Genomic DNA, 22380 nt, shown 5'->3' on the forward strand with positions numbered 1-22380 from the left:
TCACACTTGACACCTGGTTGGTGAAATCTAATAGAAGAACACACTACCGATTGTTACAAACCCAGGCACAAACCCCAATCTGCCCTGAGACTGGCACTTACAATCATGAGTTACTTCAGAGAGCCTGACTGGGGGACTGGAGTATTAGAAATATAGATGTTGGGTTTTGATGACTAAGAAAACCACATGGTAAGTTGCCTGCTCAGTGTGAAGGTCCAGTACCTCTCAAGACATCTAGACAGACCTATGTGCAGTGCTGGGGATGAGCCATTGGTCATGGTACAAGTCAGTACCAATGACATAGGGAAAGGTAGGAGAGAGAGAGATCCTGGAGGCCAAATTTAGGCTGCTAGGTAAGAGACTGAAGTTCAGGACATCCATGGCAGCGTATCTGAAATGCTTCCAGCTCCACACACAGGGCCAGTTAGACAGGAAGAACTGCAAGGTCTTAAATGAGTGGATGAGACTGAGTTCAGCGGAGGAATTTAGATTTATTGGGACCTGTGGAAATTTTTGGGAAAGGAGGAGCCAATGCAGGAAGGATGGGCACCACCTAAACCAAAACAGAACCAGAATAATGGCATGTAAAATTTAAAAATATCTAGAGGCATTTTTAAACTAAGGGGTGGGGGAAACAGATAGGTGGAACACAGGATCTGGTCCAAGAGGTGAATATAGCTAAACCACTACATAACAGAGACCATAATGTAATAAAATTAACATCCTTGTAAGGGGAAAATACCAAAGAAATCCACCACAGTTTAACTTCAGAAAAGGGGAACGGCATGAAAATTAGGCTAGTCAAATGGAAATTAAAAAGAACAGTCATAAGAGTGAAATGCCTGCCACCTGCAAGGAAACTTTTTTAAACACTACAATAGAGGTTCTAACTATAAGTATAACCCAAATAAAAAATAAATGAGAGGACCAAAAAAAGCTGCCATGGCTAAACAGAGACAAAAAGACAACTTTTAAAATTGGAAATCAAAACCTAAATGAGGAAAATAGAAAAGAAAAAAAACTCTAGCAAATCAAGTGTGGAAGTACAATTAGGCAAGCCAAAAACAAATCTGAAGAGCAATGAGAAAAAATATAAAAATAAACCCACAAAAAAAAATTCCTGTTAGTTTTTGTAAGTAAGTACATCAGCAACAGGAAGCCTATCAATCAATCAATCAGTGGGGCCACTGGATGGTCAAAGTGCTAAAGAAGCACTGAAGGAAGACAAGGCCATTGCAGAGAAGTTAAATGAATTCTTTGCATTGGTCTTCACTGCAGAGGACGTGAGGGAGATTTCCACAATTGAGCCATTCTTTCTTGATGTCAAGTCTGAGGAACTGTTCCAAATTGAGGTGTCAATAGAGGTGGTTTTGGAACAAACTGGTAAATGAAAGAGTAATCAGTCACCAGATATCTTGGATGAATACCATCTCTTCCTGAAGGAGCTAAATATGTAACTGCAAAACTATTAACTGTGGTATCAGGTTTCAGAGTGGTAGCAGTATGTAACTTATCACTTAAATCAGCTTCTGCATCAGATGACAGGCAGAGAGCTAATGTAATACCAATTATTTTTTTAAAAGGCTCCCTAGGTGACCTGGGCAATTACAAGTTAGCAAGTCTAACTTCAGTACCCAGTAAATTGCTTGAAACTATAGTAAAGAATGGAATTCTCGAACACACAGATGAACACGATATATTGGGGAAGAATCAACATGACTTTTGTAAAAGGAAATCATGCCTCACCAATTTATTAGAATTCTTGGAGGGTGTCAACAAGGGTGAATCAGTGGATATAGTGTACCTGGACTTTCAGAAAGCCTTTATAAGATCCCTTGCCCAAGACTCATAAGCAAAGTAAGCAGTCATGGGTTAAGAGGGAAGATCCTCTCATTGATCAATAACTAGTTGAAAGATAGAAAACAATGGATAGGAATAAATGGTCAGTTTTCAGTGAAGAGGGGTAAAATAGCATGGTCTTCTAAGGATCTATACTGGGACCAGTGAGGTTCAACATAATAATAAATGATCTGAAAAAAAAGGGGTAAACAGTGAGGTAGCAAAGTTTGCAGACAATAGCAAATTACTCAAAATAGTTAAGTCCAAAGCTGACTGCAAAGAGTTACAAAGGGTGACAAAATGGCAGATTGGAAAATACTATCACAACTATAGACACAAAATGATGGAGTCTAAATTAGCTATTACCACTCAGAAGAGAGATCTTGGACAGTTTTCTGAAGAGTTCTGCTCAACGTGCAGTAGCAGTCAAAAAAGCTAACAAAGTTAGGAACCATTAGGAAAGGATAGATAGTAAAACAGAAAATACTATAACCCACTATATAAATCCATGGTATGCCCACACCTTGAATACTGTACGCATTTCTGGTCACCTAATCTCAAAAAAGATATTACAATTAGTAAAAGCACAGAGAAGGGTAACAAAAATGATTTGAGGTATGGAACAGCTCTCATATGAGGAGAGATTAAAAAGACTTGGACTTTTCATCTTAGAAAAGAGAGACTGGGTGGGGGTGGGGATATACAATAGAGATATATAAAATCCTTATTCATTTTCATCACACCATTTGTGAAGTGAAGTGTTGTTCACCCCTTTACGTAACACAAGAACCGGGGTCACCCAATGAAATTAATGGGCAGGAAGTACTTCTTCACACAATGGACTATCAACATGTGGAACTCATTGCCAGCAGTTGCCGTAAAGGCCAAAAGTATAACTGGGTTCAAAAAGAGTTTGATAAGTTCATGGAGAATAGATCCATTGATGGCCTAGGGAGGTTGTGAAAATCTCCATCGCTAGAGATTTTTAGGAGCAGGCTAGACAAATACCTGTTAGGGATGGGCTAGATAATATTTAGTCTTGCCCTGAGTGCAGGGGACTAGACGAGATGAGCTCTCGAGGTCCTACGATTCTATGGCTATTAGCCAACATAGTCAGGGATATAACCCCATGCTGTGTGTCCCCCTGAACCTCTGAATGCCAGAAGCTGGGACTGGATGACAGGGGATGGATCACTAGCTGATTGCCTGTTCTGTTCACCTGGTATTGGCCACTGTCAGCAGACAGGATACTGGGCTAGATGGACCTTTGGTATGACTCAGTATAGCTGTTCTTATGTTCTTTAATTATTCTTGTGGCTTTCTCCCCGAACCCTCTGATTTTTCAACATCCTTCAGTTTGGTGAGACGGCTCCTTCTTTGGGTGGCTCCTCTATTCCAGTTGTGGATCCCCTCTTCCCAACAATGGAGAAGAGCATACATCTAAGAGAGCGCTGCCATCAGAAGCATCAGAGGTCTCCACTAATCTGATTTCAATACCTGAAAGCTCTGTGCACTTCCAGCGAGAGCTGAATGGGGCTGAAGGGTTGCAGGCATTAAGGCAGCAGAGGGCACTTGGAGCCCAGAAACGGATGGCTGAGGTACTGAAAAGGAACAAGAGAAGATATCTAGCACAGTAAGTATATCATTTGTTGCTGACTGTCAGTTTCAGTTGTCTAAGTTACTTGACATAAGTGTATGGGACCCCCTACATGATTCATGTAACTACAGTCACTGAACAGACTAAGGCTAACATGGGGGGAGGGATAGCTCCAGCGGTCTGAGCATTGGCCTGCTAAACCCAGGGTTGTGAGTTCAATCCTTGAGGGGGCCATTTAGGGATCTGGGGCAAAAAATTGGGGATTGGTCCTGCTTTGAGCAAGGGGTTGGACTAGATAGCCTCCTGAGGTCCCTTCCAACCTTGATATTCTATGAGACTGCCCACAATCCTGCCTAAGCAAATCTGTATGATGGAGATTAAGGGGCTGTCTTCAATGCAAAGTAAGCAAGAGTTTGCCCCTAACCTGAGTTCCCTCCACACACAGAAATGCTGAACTCAAGTGCAGTAGTGCTTTTAAGTTAAGTTGTCTGGCTTGCCAGGAGGTAAAGGTGAACACAACTCAGCTGCTAACATGACAACTCTGCAGTAGTGTGGAAGCCAGCTAGCTCCGCTTAAGTGCTATGAGTCCTCCAATGCCTTCCCATAATTCCCTCTCTCTCCCTCATGTACACATAGAAAGGACATTCTCCCACAATCTACTGGGAAAATTCCCACAGCAGCTCAGCAAGCCATGGGATGTGCCCCCCAAAGTCTTAGTGACACAAACAAGTGCAGTTCCAGTGTGGACATAAGCAGCTCAAATGTTACTTTGCTTTGAAGTCCTCTTCCACTCTAGCTAGACTAACTGATGAGAAGTAACTTCAGTGCAGATAATTAGAACAGACACTGCACTGAACATGTACCCTCAATAACTCAGCCTTTGGGTACAAGAAATAGTCCACCTGGAGAGCTGAGTGATGGGAGGGTCACCCACAAGTCACATCCTCTTTTCAGTTCCTTAAAGGAACACACAATTCATGCAGCAGAAAATGGTTAAACATGCCCGTCCATGACTGCAGTTTCTATTTATCAAACCCAAGCAGACCAATTCATTACCTTGCGTTGTCAACTGAGGCAGTACTGCATGAGCTGGCTGCAAGAAAGGTCTCTTGGGGGATGAAGAGACAGGCTGTGCTGTTCCTCTCAATGTATTTGGGTCCTAAAACAATCCCAAATTTCAGTCAGTATTAGTGAGCTAACAACTTAGGAATAGCTTTGCATCCAAACTTTTGACTAAGACAAGATATGATTAATAGCAATGCACCCATTATAAAAAGGGAATTTAAGCCTGACAGGAATGCTAGCCTCATGAGGAACTGAATGTCAACAGTTCCAAACATACAAGGTGTCCCCACAAGCTTCAAAAAGGCACAAGTGAGACACTGACAGAGCAGTCACCTTGCAGGCAGGCAGAGCAGCCACTGCACTCAGCAGTAGTTCTTGCACTGCCTGGAACGTATATCAAATCCTACATTTTAAGGAACATGAGTGCTTGGTGACGCACCTCTATTTCTGAGTCACTGGAGTCCAGCTGGGTGCCTGCTGTTCCTGCAAGGAAAGGTAGCATGGGCTGTCCCATTTTAGCCATCCGAGAAATCAGCTTTGCTTTTGCTACATCGGGATTCTGGAAGAAACATTTGCAATTACATTGCCTTTGTATCTTTTAACTCATTTTTCAGTACCCTTGACACTAACCCAGATTACTATGGTTCTGACGAGCACAGGATTATACACTGACTCAGCTGCAGAAGCTTTGTTCAGTCTTTTTCCAACTATCAAATGAAGAAAGTCTCTGTATTTAGAGAATTCTTGAGATCGTATGGTCCTTTAGATAATACTTTAATTAAAGAGAGAATAGAGTTAATATACTGTTTTTACAGTCACGAGTATTGTATGGCTATCTATTGTACAAACACATTAACAAGACAGAAAGAGACAAGCTGGACGAGGTAATATCTTTTATTGGACCAACGTCTGTTGGTGGATGGGACGAACTTCACAGAGCTTTTCCTCAGGTCTGAACAAGGAAAAATACAGTTACCCACCTTTTAGTGACTGTTGTTCTTCGAGATGTGTTGTTCATGTCCATTCCAAGCAGGTGTGTGCGCGCCGCGTGCACACCAGCTGGAAGATTTTCCCCTAGCAGCGTCCGTAGGGTTGGCCCTGGTGCCCTCTGGAGTGGCACCACTATGGCACCCTATAAAGGGGCCCACCGACCCTCCACCCCCTCAGTTCCTTCTTGCCGGCACTCCGACAGAGGGGCAGGAGGGTGGGTATTGGAACGGACATGAACAACACATCTCAAAGAACAATAGTTACTAAAAGGTGGGTAACTGTTTCTTTTTCTTCGAGTGGTTGTTCATGTCCATTCCAAATAGGTGACTCACAAGCCTGAACCTAGGTGGTGGGGTCGGAATTCACTGCTGACTGGAGTACTGCACGACCACAGGCTGCATCATCCCTAGCCTGGTGCGTGCTGGCATAGTGCGACGTGAACATGTGGACATGTGGATGGAGGACCACGTGACCACTCTATAAAATCTCCTGAGTCAGGATCTGAGCCAGGAATGCCGCAGAGGAGGCCTGCGCCCTAGTGGAGTGGGCCGTGACTGGAGGGACAGGGGTCTTAACTATGCAGTAGCATTCCCAGATGTGGGTCACGATCCATGAAGAGATTTGCTGAGAGGAGACCGGGATCCCTTTCATCCTATCCGCCACCGCGGGGAAGAGCTGTGTCGAGCATCTGAACGGCTTGGTACGCTTGATGTAAAAGGCTAAGGCCCTGCGGACATCCAGGGAACGTAACCGCCACTCCTCACTGGAAGAGTGTGGTTTCGGATAAACACACCAGGAGAAAGATATCTTGTCCCATGTGGAACTGGGAGGTGGAGCAAATAGTCTAGGATGATAGGGATTGGGACCCCCAGAGAATTGTGACCTTGCTGACCCGACCATATGGAGAAGCGTTTCCATTTGGCCAGGTAGGTGGCCCTGGTTGATGGTTTCCTACTATAGAGCAGCACTTGTCTGACCTGCTGGGAGCACTGCATCTCCACTGGGTTCAACCATGGAGCATCCAGGCTGTGAGGTGGAGAGATTCCAGGTTTGGGTGGTGGAGAGAGCTCCAGTCCTGCGTGATCAGGTCCAGAAGCAGGGGCAGTGTCACGGGCGCCTGAACAGACATGTGCAGGAGTGACGTATACCAATGTTGGCGCAGCCACGCCGGAGCTATCAGGATTACCCGTGCGTGGTCCCTGTGGATCTTCAAAATCACCCTGTGTATCAGAGGGATCGGAGGAAAGGTGTAGAGCAGACCGACCCCCCAAGACTGGGAAGAAGGCATCCAACAGAGACCCCGGACTGCGGCCCAGGAGGGAGCAGAACCGTTGGCACTTCCTGTTTTCCCTCAAGGCAAACGGGTCTAACCAGGGAAAGCCCCAGAGCTGGAAGATTGAGCGTACCATGTTCCGTTGGAGGGACCACTCATGACCCAGGAACGAGCGGCTGAAGGTGTCCACCAGGCCGTTCTACTGCCCCAGAAGGTAGAACGCTGTCAGGTGGGTAGCATTGTGGATGCAGAAATCCCACAACACGAGGGTTTCCCTGCACAGGGGAGAGGAGCGTGCACCCCCGTTTGTTGATATAAAAGACTGCTGACCTGTTGTCCGAGAGGACTGAAACACATCTGCCAGCCAGGTGGGACTGGAAGGTCAAGCAAGCCAGGTGGACCGCTCTCTGCTCCCCGACATTGATATGCAACTCGAGGTCCTCCAGCGACCACAAGCCCTGTGTCCTGAGATTTCCCAGGTGCGATCCAAGGCATCCGTTACCAGAGAGAGAGGGTTGCGAAGGGAACACCCATGCACACTTTCTGCGGGTCGAGCCACCACTGTAGCGAACTCAGCACCAACTGGGGAATGGACACCACTGAGTCCAAAGGGTCCCTGGCTGAGCTGTATACGGTTGCTAACCAGGACTGCAGCGGGCGAAGCCGGAGTCTGGCATGATTTACCACATAGGTGCACACCATGTGACCCAACAGCCGGAGGCAGATCCGCGCTGTGGTAATCGGGGCATGTTGCGGTCCAAGGATAGCTCGGAAATTGCGTGGAACCTGGATTCCAGAAGGAATGCTCTGGCGTGGGTGGAGTCCAGAACCGCTCCTATGAACTCTATTCGTTGAGTAGGAGACAGAGTGGACTTGGCTTTGTTCAAGAGGAGGCCGAGTTTGAGAAAGGTCCGCCTGATGAACAACACCTGCACCTCCACCTGCTCCTCGGAGCGGCCCGTTATGAGCCAATCGTCCAGGTAGGGGAATACCTGGATGCCCCGCCTGCGCAGGAAGGCCGCCACAACTGCCATGCACTTTGTGAAGACCCTTGGGGCAGCTGACAGGCCGAATGGGAGCACCGTGAACTGCAGATAGGCATCAGCTACGACAAACCTGAGGTACCGATGGTGTCGGGGAATTATGGCAATGCAGAAGTAAGCGTCCTCTAAGTTGAGGGCAGCGCACCAATCTCCTGGATTCAGGGAGGGATGATTGAGGACAGGGAGACAATGCGGAACTTGAGCTTTCGAACAAACATGTTCATTCGCTGCAAGTCCAGGATGGGTCTCAGGCCCCCTTTTGCCTTCGGTATTAGAAAATACTGGGAGTAGAAGCCTTTGCCCCTAAGCTCTCAAGGGACTTCCTCCACCGCCCCTGCCTCCATGAGGGACTGCACTTCTTGAATTAGAAGTTGCTTGTGAGATGGGTCCCTGAAGAGGGATGGGGAGGGGGGCTGGTGGGGTGGGAGGGAGGAAAACTGGATAGAATATCCCCTCTTTACCGTGCAGAGCACCCAGCTGACCGACATGATTCGGGACCAGCCATGGTAGAAGGGGGACAGAGGCGGCCCAAAAAGGTAGAGTAGAAGGATCCAGAGTCTTGATAGGTAGGTCGCCCTCAACCGTACCATCAAACAAGGGGCTTAGGCCCTGATGACGATCTCAACTGACCGGATGCCTGGCCAGAGGGGTGGCGTTGGTGACGCCTCCTGCCATTTCTGCCCCGCCTGCGCCCTAGCTCCTGAGGAGTCTGAGGCTGGGGCCGCCTGCGGCCTAAACTGCCTGCGTCGGATCGCAGGGGTACGCAAGCCCAGCGAGCAAAGCGTGGCCCTCAAGTCCTTTAGGCTATGGAGACGTTTGTCCGTTTTTTCTGAAAACGGCATCTGCCCCTCGAAGGGGAGGTCCTGAATGGTCTGCTGGACCTCATCGGGAAGACCTGAGACCTGGAGCCAGGCTCCCTGCCTCATGACCAGGCCTGTGGCCAGGGTGCGCGAGGCTGAGTCCGCCGCATCTAGGGCTGCCTGGAGAGAGTCTCGGGAGATCAGTTTCCCTTCCTCCACCAGGGCCGAAAACTCTGACCTTGAGTCCTGGAGGAGGAGCTCCGTAAACTTCAACATGGCTGAACATGTGTTATGACTATATTGGCTTATGATCGCCTGTTGGTTGGCAATATGGAGCTGTAGGCCTGCCATAGAGTACACCTTTCTACCAAAGAGGTCAAGTCTTTTGGCGTCCCTGTTCTTTGGTGTTGACCCCTGAAACCCTTGATGCTCCCGTTGGTTGGCTGCGTCCACCATCAGGGAGTCCGGGGGTGGGGGTGAGTGTACAAGTGTTCGTGCCCCTTAGAGGGGACAAAATAACGCCATTCCATTCTCTTGGCAGTAAGGGCCAGTGAAGCTGGCGTCTGCCATAAGGTGCGGGACGTATCCGCTATGGTCTTGATTAACGGAAGAGCCAGCCTGGATGGCCCTGAAGGAGCCAGGATGTCTACTACTGGATCTGCGTCCACCTCGATTTCCTCAGCCTGGATTGCAAGGCTCTGAGCTGCTTGCCGGAGCAGTTGTTGGAGGATCCGAGTGTCCTCCAGGGCCAGTGCTGCAGTCATACCTGAGATCGCTTCGTCCAGGGAGGAAGAAGAGGAAATTACTTGGATCGGCCCTTCCTCAGGTGCATGTAGCCGTTCAGGGTCCTGCGGCACACGGTACTGTGGTTGCAGGGCCGGTTCCAATTCCATATGTGGCACCGCGACCGATACCGGGGTCGCCAGTGAGCAGCTTGGCGTATCGAGTGGTGCCTGTTGAGCCCAAACTGTAGTCGCTGCTGGTGCCGCTGCCCGGCTAGGGGGTGCTGAGCTTGAATATGGCAGACCTCTGCCTGGCGACAGTGCCGGTGGAGGAGGCAACTGCGCTGGGGCCACCGACGTCAAGGAGACCGAGGCCGACCTTGATCGAGGATCAAACACCTGGCCTACCGACTGGTGGTAGGCCCAGGGGGTCCAAAACAGCCACTGTGAAGGCGGATGTCATTGCTGCTGCCACTGTGGGTAATGCTGGTGGCTCACCCCTGAAACCGATCTCCTACCGCTCCAGCCGGTCGCAGAGAAGGAGTCTGCCTCAGAGTCTGAAGTCTCTGAGTAAGAGGACCTAGGGGGAGCACCCCGTGCCGTGGGAGAGCGATGCTGAGGCAGCAGGGAGCCTCCTATCTGGTCCGGTGCCGCCCTAGTGGTGCGGGGCAGGGAGGGAGGCAACAGCATGGCCGGCTTGCCCCTCGATTGTACTGGGGGACGGGCCATGATAGGCAACTCCCTACTATGGTGTGGGGAGGCTGGTGCTGGGAGCCCTATCAAGTCTGAGGCTGCCTCGAATGCCTCCAGTGTCAAGGGGAGGCGCAAGTCTCTGCTGAGGTCCGGGGATCTAGGTCGGTCTGGACTCGACTGCCCTCTCTGTAGTGCAGGAGTCGACGGAGCAGCCAAGGGCTGTAGCCCAGCCTGTCTGCTTGCACCCACGGACAGCGTCGGCCTCTGGGGGTCCTGGTAGGGTGATCATTCCCTCACTGGCTTCCTCTTCTTAGCGGGCTCCGGAGATGGTGAGCGGTGCCGCACTGAAGCCGACTTCCTATGACTCGACTCCGTTTGGTGCCGTGTTTTAGAAGACTTGGACTGGGCCCTAAGTCCTGATGCCGGTCCCGGGGCACTCTGCACAGAGGAAGATGTGGTAGGCACTGCATCGGCCAGTTCCAGGTCCGAGGGTGGCCGCAGGGCAGCCTCCATCAGGAGGACTCTAAGTCTTTGAGCTCTGTCTTTGAGAGTTCTCGGGCGGAAGCCCCTGCAGATAGAGCACCGGTCCTTTTGGTGGCTCTCTCCGAGGTACCTCAAACAAGCAGAGTGCGGGTCACTCTTGGGCATGAATTTCCCACAGTCCTTGCAGAGTTTAAACACAGGGGACCCGGGCATGCCCCAACAGGCAATGAAATGTGGGGGGAGGAACCCCCCTACCAAGAACTATATACAAATGCCCTAAGTAAACTAACTATATACACGGACTATACATGAGGATAGGACACTGCTAACTTGCTATGCGCAAGAGAAGTTCTGGCTAGCTGCTGCTAGGGGAAAATCTTCCAGTTGGCGTGCACGTGGCATGCACACACCTGCTTGGAATGGACATGAACAACCACTTGAAGAACCAAAGCTTCCAAACTAAATACAAGGTGGGACTGATTGTTAAGCAGAAGGGGTGCACACTTGTTGCAGCATAGCTTTTGAAGGTGTGCAGATTTTTTCTGAGAACATGACAGAGGTCAGATACAGAGTGTTCACTTTGTGAAAATTCACACAGGAATTGAGGGGAATCAAATCTTTCCCAAAACAACTCTATAACCTCATCCTCCAGGGACCCCACTCTAGGGACCTCCTACATGCTTCCTAAGATACACAAACAAGGGAACCCAAGCAAGGCCACCATATCTAGCCAAAGGAATATCAGGACTCACAGAAGCCACCTTCAAACCACTCACCACACAAGGGGCAGTTTCCTTCAGAACACAACTGATTTCTTCCAGAAACTCCATGACATTAACAACCTCCCTTAGAACACCATCCTTGCCACCACAGATGTCAACCTCCCTATACATCAAAATCATCATCATGATGGAATTGCTGCCTGCCTCAAATATAGTAACTCCTTGCTTAATGCTGTAGTTATGTTCCTGAAAAATGCTACTTTAAGTGAAACGATGTTGGGGAAATTGGATTTCCCCATAGGGAGGGTTAGGCTCCAGGGAAATGTTTTTCGCCCTATACTGTGTGTATGTATGTGTGTAAGTTTTAAACAAAATTTAATACTGTACACAGGAATGATGATTGTGAAGCTTGGTTGAGGTGGTGGAGTCAGAAGGTGGGCTATTTCCCAGGGAATGCCTTACTGCTAAATGATGAACCAGCACTCATCTGAGCCTCACGAAGGCAACACGAATGGAGGGAGGAGAGACAGAATGGCAATGGCTGCAAAGATTCCCTGTTGAAACAGAATGTGATGATGAACTCATGTTATCCCACTGAAGCGCATCACTCCCTCCACTTTTCAAAGTGATGGGAGGTGGGGGTGCACATGTGTGAGAAAAAACACACACACACACACACACACGTGTGTAAGAGAGAGATCTGCATTGACCCTTTAAGTACACTGCCTTTTTAAGTACAGTAACTCCTCACTTAAAGACATCCGGGTTAATGTTGTTTCATTGCTGATCAATAAGGGAACATGCCTGTTTAAAGTTGTGTAATGCTCCCTTATAATGTTGTTTGGCATCCGCCTGCTTTGTCACCTGCTTGCAGGAAGAGCAGCCTGTTGCAGCTAGCTGGTGGGGGTTTGAAACCGGGGGGGCCAGCAGCCCCCTGTTAGCCTGCTGGGCGGCTGCCACACGGAGATCAATTGCCATCAATTGCCATCAGTTCAGCGGTCCCTCTCCCACATTGCCATGTGCTGCTCTCGCCCTCTGCCTTGGAACTGCTCGCTGGAGCCTCCTGCTTGCTATGTGGAGGGTGGGAGAGGGGGGCTAATGTCAAGGTGCCCCTCTCCCCCCTGCTTTTGCACCCTGCTTACCTCATCTTCCATAGAGTGTAGGGGGAGGGAGAAGGGAAACATGACAGGGCTCAGGATGGAGGGAGCTTCCTGGCAGCAGCTACCGTCTCAGCTTGCTGATTAACTTAAAAAGGCAGTGTACTCAGAGTGGAGTCAGCATACTTAAAGGAGCAATGTGCATCTCTCTCTCAGACAGGGTGTGTCTCTGCCATGCTGTCTCCCCTTCCTCCATTTGTGCTGCCTTGTAGAATGTGAGGCTATATTAACAATGAGTTAACCCTTGAGGGCTCAGCCAATTGCTAGTTCATCATTTAGCAGTAAGGTATTCCCTGGGAAATATCCCACCCTCTGACTTCACCACCTCAACCAAGCTTCACAATCATCATCGCTATGTACCAGTATTAAACTGTTTGTTTAAAATGCATACTGCATGTGTATTACATATCTAAAAATAAAAAATACAGTCTTTATCTGGTGAAAAAAAATTCCCTGGAACTTAACACCCCCCCACCTCCATTTACATTCATTCTTATGGGGAAATGGGATTTGCTTAACATGGTTTGCCTTAAAGTCACATTTTTTCAGGAACATAACTACAACCTCAAGCAAGGAGTTACTGTAGATCAGCAAGTTGAGACAGCTGCTGCTGCCAGCAAGCTCCCTCCATTCTGAGCCCTGTCCTGTCCCGTCCCTGCTCTGTGGAGATAGGGTACAGGAATGGGGGGCAGGGGAAGGGGGACTCTGACATCAGCACCCCTCTTCCCCCCTCCCCTCCACTGCACAGCAAGCAGGAGGCTCCTGGGAACAGCTCCAAAACAGAGGGCAGGAGCAGCACACGGCAGTGGGGGGAGGGATACCTGAACTGCCCAGCAATTGACAGCCTGCTGGGCGGCAGCCACACAGAGAACTTAGGCGAGCTGATCTGGGGGGCTGCTGGTCCACCTAGGTTCCAGGTCCCCCACCAGCTAGCTCCAACAGGCTGCTCTTTCTACAAGCAGTGGACAAAGCAGGCGTGCCAAACAATGTTATAAGGGAGCATTGCGCAACTTTAAACAAGCATGTTCTCTAATTGATCAGTGATGTAACAACGTTAACTGGGACATTATGTGAGGAGTTACTGTATCTACAAGACAATGGACCATACACAGAAATCCAACCCAACATCGCCAAACTCATCCATTTTTATCTTCACTGATAATAACTTTACATTTAACAAAACACTTTGTCTATACTATGGGAACTGCCATGGGTACTAGGATAGCTCCCCACTATGCCAATTTCTTTATGGGGTGCTGTGGAAAAGCTTCTAGAAAGATGCACCACAAAATCAGTAATATACCTGAGATACATCCATTATATTTTCATCCTCTGAACAGACAATTTAAACTCCTTCATAGTTTCCATTACAGCTTCAATCACCGTAACCACATCCCCCATCTATCAAACTCTCTCTTCCACATCAACATCAGCTTCCTGGGCACCATGATAAGCTTCAGCAATGGAACCCTACAGACAACTATAAACAGGAAATCCAAGGATCACCACACCTACCTTCACAAATCCAGTAACCACCCAAGACCCACCAAGAAAGCTGTTATCTACAGACACTCATATCACAGAATATGTTCTTAGGAGGAAGTCTGAGATACACATCTTAACACCGCCTTCATCGAACAAGGACACTTCACCAGAGAAGTAGATTGCAATATGGAACAGTCCACCCACAAACAGGAGAACCTGCTTCAGTACAGAAAAATCCCTACTTTTCAGCTACCACCCCACACTAGAACCTGTATGGGGTATCAAACAATTACAACCCATACCTGATGGGGACCACATCCAGGAAATATTTCTTTCAGAATGCCCTCTTCTGGCCTTCAGACAACCCCACAACCTCTCCAAAATCATCAGAAGAAAGCTGTCCACAGACCAGGACACACCAACTCAAAGCTGCACTAGCACTAGACCCTGACAAAATAATAGATGCAAAACCTGCAGCCATATCTCCACTACAACAATAATCAATACCCCACACAACACATCTTTCCAGATTCATAGGTCTTACACACATCTATCACAACATGTGGTGTATCTCAATCCAGTGAATCAAATGCCACACAACAGCTATGCTCTCAGAAGAGCTCATGCACAAAAATAAGACAAGACACAAAACACCCTATCACCAACTGGCAAACACTTTTCACAAAGCAATCACTCCATATCTGACTTCAGTCCTCGTCCTTAAAGGAAACCTGCACGACACCTTCACCACACGAGCTTGGGACCTTAAATTCATAATTCTGCTGGACACTCAAGAACATGGACTTGACAGAGAGATTGGTTTTATGGCTCATTACAACAACTTGTAACACTTCAGCTGCCTACTAATTCTCAATTGTCCTACAACAGCAGAGGTATTCATTTTAAGTTGTCTTCTCAACAGGTGTGAATCCTTTATGCCTAACAATCTGTCACACCTTTTATTTAGCTTGGACACTGTGGTTTCCTTCTCCAGACCTGAGGAGGAGCTCTGTGAAACTCAAAGGTTTGTCTCTTTCATTAACAGAAATTGATCCAACAAGAGATGAGATAATATCCCACACTGTCTCTCATAGTTTGGGACAAACATGGCTACAACAACACTGCAAAAGATGGAGAGTTTCATGCCTGAACTCCTAGAACTGATTTTCAAAAAGTTAACCAACTCCATTCTATGGCTGTGTTCCATCTGCATAAGCGATACAAAGGAGCCCAGATTTCTTGACAGTAGCCCATTCTATTCTGTAACACGTAGGAGACCACCTCACACTACTGCAGCTAACAAGGTTTACTTCTGAGGGCCTAAAAATAAAATGGATAGCAAGGAGTATTAAGTTGACTGTTACCATGGTATCTGATCACTACATATGGGAAGACCATTACAGTTCTATTAGCACCCACAGAGCCAAAGAAACTAAGCCCTTAAATACTGTACAAAATTACCCTTTAAGGGCCCTTGTACAAATAATGTTTTTAAAAAAGCATATAGACCCATATGCCCGTGAGTTCCCCACATCACAACTGAAAATGATAGGGAAATCCTCAAGCTCTCCTAAAATGCCTGTAGAGGATCAAGCAAATCAGAAACTGTTGACTTAACTCCAGTAGACATGGCCTCACCCAGGGAAATGGGAGAGAACCAGACCCTCAAGTGATAACCTTCAGACTACTGGACAAGGTGAAATGAAAAGCTTTTCTAAAGAATGGAGCTACTGAAGATGCCCCTAACCATTAACAGGATGAGAGATGCAACATATTAAAACAATTTACTAAATGAGAGGCCACAGGGAAGCAAAGGAGGAGTTAAGACTGGCGTTTCTCTTTGAAAATGTCAGTGATGACAAAGCCCCTGAACCCAGGGGACAGAGTTGTTTCAGGCTCCCATGAGGTTTACTCCTTGGGGGATTCTGCAGAACTGCGTGCCTGCAGAAAATCCTGCCCCCTCTGCACCCCCTCCCCCAATTTCTTGTGTTTCCCTGTGGGAAGCAAAGGGAAGCTGGGGATGGGGGACCACGGGAACAGGTTTGGGAGGAATTGCCCCCCTCCAAACAGAGGCAAGGCATGGGGGGAGACACACAAAGTTACATGCCACTGTCCCCCTCATTCTGCAAACACAGAGCTGCCCAGCTGAAGGAGACTACCTGTCTTGGCTCCACTAACTCTGCAGCTGAACTCTGACCCCAACCCCACGGATCCCAACCAGCTGCACCTGGACCCCCACCCCATCAAGCACCACTCCCCCAGCATCCAGACCCTCTCACCAAGTTCCACCCAGCCAGATCCCCCAAACACCACCAAGCCCCAATCACTGTCACCACTGAGCCACCTGTACCCAGATTGCCCCACACCAAAACCTCTCATTCCACACCTTCATCCCCACACACTAAGCCCCTCCACACCTGGATCCTGTTGGGCTGAGCCTGCCCACCCACATCTGGTGCACCTGGCGCACAGGGGCAGGCTCAGCTCTTGCACTGTCAGGATGAGGTGCAGCCTCACTGCTGAGTCTCTATACCAGGTGAGGTGGGGGTTTCGGGGTGATCTACCACCTCAATGCAGCCAGTGGCCTGTGCTCCCCACATGCTGGAGCCACATTCATTTATTGACAAATAAAATTTGCAAAATTTTAAAATATTGTGCACATAATTTTTAATTTTCTGGTGCTGAATTCCCTCAAGAGCAGAGGTTATTGGCTATTCTAAGGAAATCATGAACCCCAGGGTGCTTGTACACCTCTAGCCCGATATAACGCTGTCCTCAGGAGCCAAAAATATCTTACCACGTTATAGGTGAAATCGCGTTATATTGAACTTACTTTATCTGCCAGAGCATGCAGCCCCACCCCCCCGTAGCGCTTCTTTACCGCATTATATCCGAATTCGTGTTATATCGGGGTAGAGGTGTAAATTACAGACAGACAAAAATGTTATCCATCTATCATTTCAGGCTGCATAAACCCTAAAACATTCCACTGATGATCCAGGGAGCTTAGTTTTCAGTATAAAACTCTTGCTGTTCATTTAAAGACAAAGTTTCTGTCTTAATTCTGAATGGACAAGGACTAAGTCTTCCCGTGTTTGTACAGCACAAAGCAAAACTAGGCTTTGATCCCAAGTGAGGCTTCTGGGTAATAACACGATATAAGTGTTAAAGATATAATGCTTTGCTTACATGCATTTCAGATAGGCCCTTAGCATTAGTCTAATAATTTGGGAATGACTTAAATATTTGGACATTCTTGTGTATGTTTCACATTAACTAAAGCAACACTTACTGCTAGTTGTTCACTTATAGAGTTAGACTTGGCCCGAACAGCTGGCTCTCTGCAGAGAGAAAACAAGCAAATGGTGGGATTAAAGTTAGAATAGGGAAAAAAAAACAAAAAAAAAAAACCATCTCTGAAGAACTGATGAAGAGTACGCTACATCTCTAAATTGTTGAACATACCCGCCAACTGTAGGTTCCCACATAAAAACTTCACTTTTCCATCAAAAAATATTTCAACACTTCATGTTTGGAAAGCTATTTGTAACTGTATATGACAACTTAGATTCTGTACCACTATTGTGTAGCAAATTCCATGACTACAGAATTGCAAAATACACGTCATTGATGATAAGTATCAGAGGGGTAGCCATATTAGTTGGTAGCCACAAAAACAATGAGGAGTTCGGTGGCACCTTAAAGACTAACAGATTTATCTGGGCATAAGTTTCCATGGGTAAAAAAAAAACCCACTTCTTCAGATGAATGGAGTGAAAATATAGATACAGGCATAAATATACTAGCACATGAAGAGAAGGGAGTTACCTTACAAGTAGAAAATAAGTGTTGTCAAGGCCAATTCAGTCAAGGTGGATGTGGTCCACTCCCAATAGTTGATGAGAAGGTGTTAAAGGGGTTGCCATCAGTTTGGGTCTTACAGATATTTTCACAAATACTAAGTTCTAGGAGCTCTGAACTCATTCTGCTTCCTTATTTTCTTACCCAGGCTTTGGCGGTATTGTCAAAGGAGGCAATCCGACAGGGTCTGTAGAGAAGCTGTCTGAATTGGGCACTGGGGAAGATGCAGAAGAACCCCTAGAACCAATACTCTGCTCATCAGAGCCAGACTCCTTTACCAACTTCACCTAAGAAAACCATGAAGAAGGTATTACACAGAGACCTGTTTTTCTGGGTCCTGAAACAACTCTTTAGTATTCTGCTTTATTCTGGCCAATGTTTTGTTCATTACACATTTGCAACAGAATAAAAATTTACATCTATTTAAGAACTATAGGTTTGAAGTTTCCCTCTCCATCTCACTCTAAATCTAGCCTTCATCAAGTTATTAATTTTTTCCTGGACATCTTAAATGCAAGTGGAAGAAAGATATCTCAAAGCAGATGTGTCTTAGTAATGCAGTTATATTTTTGTTCTTATCCTGATATTTTACTGGGTATATAGAAGCTTCTAACTATGTTGTAATTCTTACGTACAAGGACGTTGTTACTTTACAAGTAGAAATGACAGAAGTGTTGCCAACCAACAGCTCAAACCAGATGTACAAAAATATATTTGGAAGGACACACTCACCCGCTTAACTTCCACCTCAAAAACCAGGGTGGAATCAGGAGGAATGCGATTGGCTACTCCTTGGGACCCATAAGCCCATGCTGGAGGAATAATAAGAAGTCGTCTCCCCCCTTTCTTCATCCCCATCATCCCTTCTTCCCAACCCTTCATGTTCCAGAAACATAAAAGAGAAAGTTGATTTGTAAGCAGCAGTCTGACTCAGTGACACAAAAATATCTGCAACCATTCTGGTGAAGCTGTTCTAGGCCAGGTTATAAAGGTTCCAGTATGCATATTGAAAAGTTTCTTGTGAAGCCCTGGGGATACAGCATTGCTCCATTTAGGATAAAAAACCCTTAGAGTAGAGGACCCATGATATCCAATTAAGAGTAGAAATATTAACTTCTAGGCATCAGAAGACAACACCTAACACACAAACACTGGAGCAAATTGCACCTTCTGCCATCTTTAATATGGAGATACAGCCAGTCTCCAGGACCTCTATTTGGGTTGGAGAAGCTTGGATGAAGCCTTGCGTATTAACTCAAGGCTGGTCTACACTGGGAACTTATACCAGCATAGCTACGTCTTTCAGGGGTGTGAAAAACCCACCCCTGAGAGATGTAGCTATGCGAACCCCCTCCCAAGTGGAAGACAGTGCTAGATTGATGGAAGCACTGCCTCTCTGGGCGGTTAATTACCTATATAAACAGGAGAACCCTTCCCATTGACATAGGTAGTGACCACACTAATCACTACAGCAGCACAGTTGCAGCTGTATTGCTGGAGTGGTTTGAGTATAGACATATCCATATTTTTCATGGGTCAACACTTGTATAGTTTAAAGAGTAACCTCTGGTAACTTCTGCTGTATGTTAGTAATCTGGCCAATTAAGTGCCATGCTTAGGTTTAGACATAGCATTTAAGGAAACTGATTATGGGTAGAAATATGTAGAAGTTAATGGAACAAATTAAAGAGTCAGTTTATAGCAATATCAGCTACTGGATTAACAGGCAGATATGCATTTAAACAGACAGATGACAGAATTAATCTTCAGTAAGTGCCAGCTTGCCACAGGAGCAGTACAAAGTTACTATTAATGTAGTAATTCAAGTTTAAATTGGGAAAAACTGGTTTTGAAATCTTGAGGCTTGTTTACACAAAACACTTAGTTCATGGGCAGGCTGGGGTGTAAATCTACCCCACTCTAACCTGCTACACACTGAAGTGTCTGTGTGGATCTTGCTGCCATTCGCTAAAAGTTCTGTAGTCCATAGCAGCAGGGTCCACGCAGATACTTACACTTAGGGCACAGCAGGCTAGTGTGGGTAGATTTATGCCCCAGCTTGCACAAACTAAGTGCACAAACAAGCCCCTAGCAAACAAAAAAACCCTCTCCCTCCTCCCCGACTATGAAAGAATCTCAGATCTGCACCAGTTTGATGGACCAGAGGGGGTGCCATGATGCTGATGTCTTCAGAGGAGTTTCATAAAATCCCCGCACAGCTTCAAGTGATCTGTACACACGAATGAACATAACAGAATACATTCTTCTTGAACTGAGTTTCCTCACAAGGAAGCTACTTTTCTGGAACCTGTGGAGGGTACAAGGGCTGCCACCAGAAAAGTCTCAAGGAACCTCCTGATATAAAGATTTATTTTCAAAACAGGCAGCTTCCTTTCTACTGCACAGGAAAGTTCTATGGACTTTGCTCTCTATTACTGAGAGAGAACAAGAGGCTTGGTTATTGGAAGGCAAGTCAATAAGTATAGATGCAAGATGCTGTGCAAAACAAGGAAAGAAGAGATTTAAAAAAAGAAGTCAGCAATTTCTTTCATGTCACTGATGCAAGCACAAGTCATATCATAATATCATAAATACAATAGAAGTTATTATGGTTTGTGTGAATCCAGACAGAACTTTTAGAAGTCCTCCAAGATCTACAAGACTTCAGTACACAGAAGATGAAGGTAAAATGCCAGAAGATCTACCTTAATGACTTTTCCAGAACCCAGCTTCAGACGCAACAGCTTGTCTTTGTTGATGTTTGAATCAAACACCTATGGAATTGAAGGTTAACAGGGTACAATCACTAGGACTTCCTACCATGGGGCTGATGAAGTTTGCAGTTGTAACACAGTATTCAAACTAGTAAATAATGTTAAAAAAAAAAAAAAAGCACAATGTCCTTTATTTCATAAATACCTACCACCACTTGTCTCTCTCACTGTGGTAACTTCAAAAATAAATGCTAATCAAGGGGGAGGGGATTAAAAAAAAACAAAAAACAAAAAATGCAGCATGCCCAAAATTTCTAACCAACTGCACACTGACAGTTTTGTAGGCATGCAGTAACTGGAGACTCAGGCTTGAAAAGCAACTTTAAATTCTACAGCTTGGGCAAGAGTGAATCAAATTAAATGCTATACAGCCAGATTGCCGTAGCAATAGTACAATGGGCATAGCCACCTGTTGCTAGCTTAGTGACCTCTGGGAGTTTACTAGACAACTAGATTTTAACTTCTGTAAAGTGTTATACCACTGTATAACTTTAGTACTCTTAGTACCACCAGTTTAAGTGGACAGATGATAGTGTCCCCCAGCAAGGAAAGGAAATTAAACCTGGATCTTCTATACCAGGGATCAGCGGGCCAGGCAGGTTCAGCCAATCGCAACTCCCACTGGCTGTGGTTTGCCGTCCCAGGCCAAGGGGCTGCGGGAAGCAGCGTGTCATGTGCTGGCCACTCTTCCTGCAGCCTCCATTGGCCTGGGATGGCGAACGGCAGCCAATGGGAGATGTGATTGGCTGAATCTGCAGACGCAGCAGGTAAACAAACCAGCCCAGCCCACAAGAGACTTACCCTGATGGGCTGCGTGCCAAAGGTTGCCGATCCCTGATCTACACAGTAGCAGAGATCATGAGCCACAGGACTATCATGCTGACATCCTAGAGACTTGCTTCCCAAAGAAGAAACAAAGTCACCTTATTGACTAAGTATCTGGATGCCTTATTGGAGGAAAAAGCATTCTTCTCACAAAGCATAAGAAGCTGACTTTGTAGGAATAAGATGCTCTCAACCTCCCTCAAAGCATTTTCCTAACCAATTCGTTACTACACAAAGCACAACTTGTGGAGTAAGAGTAACATCTTCAAACATTCCTAAGTTTCTAGAGAAGGGAGGCTCTGAAGACAGATGTAAAGTTACCTCTGTTGCCCGTTCAAGACATTTTCAAAGCCAGGATGATTAGTTCTGTTTTCATGGCTCTTACGTTAAATATCTATGTTTGATATTAAAAATGGGTCACAAGAATTTCGATCATCTCTTCCTGAACACATATGGAACCAGTTACTATCCTCAGTGTTCAATACTCAAAGGAATTTATGAAGGGAATTTTCTGTAATTTTTTTTTACAAATCCTATGTGTAGCTCAGTTTCCCCTATATTTAGCATTGCTGTCCAGTGGGGGGAAAAGGAATAAGTTTGCTCTCAGGGCAAACTAAGACATGGATGCCTCAGACTAAGTTGGATGGCAAAGTATTCTCTCCATCACGATGGTGTTGAGATTACAAGTCTCTTCCAATGACTTAATTTGAGAAAAAAAAAAAGTGTTAATATTAATCCATTTCTAGTAGTAAAAGCCCGTTTACCTGTCCAAGCCCATTGTTCTGGAACAGCCAACCGGTATAGGCAACCTCCAGAGAGTCTCCTACTTCCAATCCCTGCCCCTCTCCAACAATGAGATCCTGGTACAGTACTGAGTCCAGTGAAGGGCTGCTGTTGCATTTGGCAATGCATAACTACAAAGGAAGTCCGAATATTAGCACCTTTTGTCTGTGGCCAGCTGCAGCAGCACAACAAATTCCACTTAGATTGAAGTTAGGCAATATAGGATTTATTTCTCACTGTATCAGTAAGAAGCTGAGTGTTACTGATA

General features: G+C 46.4%; 1 protein-coding gene across 10 annotated transcripts in view; it reads right to left on the reverse strand.

The window, feature by feature from the left end:
* FKBP15 (FKBP prolyl isomerase 15) overlaps positions 1–22380 on the reverse strand; it is a 108235-nt gene that overhangs the window by 36766 nt on the left and 49089 nt on the right. For all 10 annotated transcript variants that reach the window (XM_030535527.1, XM_030535532.1, XM_030535523.1 and 7 more), the window contains exons 7-14: positions 22094–22243; positions 20436–20504; positions 18463–18606; positions 17875–18017; positions 17162–17210; positions 4941–5060; positions 4493–4595; positions 3337–3440 (exon numbers count right to left, since the gene is read on the reverse strand). In XM_030535527.1, the coding sequence (XP_030391387.1) occupies positions 3337–3440; positions 4493–4595; positions 4941–5060; positions 17162–17210; positions 17875–18017; positions 18463–18606; positions 20436–20504; positions 22094–22243 (882 nt within the window). The remainder of the gene's footprint in view (positions 1–3336; positions 3441–4492; positions 4596–4940; positions 5061–17161; positions 17211–17874; positions 18018–18462; positions 18607–20435; positions 20505–22093; positions 22244–22380) is intronic.

The sequence above is a fragment of the Gopherus evgoodei genome, chromosome 16 (genome assembly GCF_007399415.2).
Source record: "Gopherus evgoodei ecotype Sinaloan lineage chromosome 16, rGopEvg1_v1.p, whole genome shotgun sequence".
Classification (NCBI taxonomy): Eukaryota; Metazoa; Chordata; order Testudines; family Testudinidae; genus Gopherus; species Gopherus evgoodei.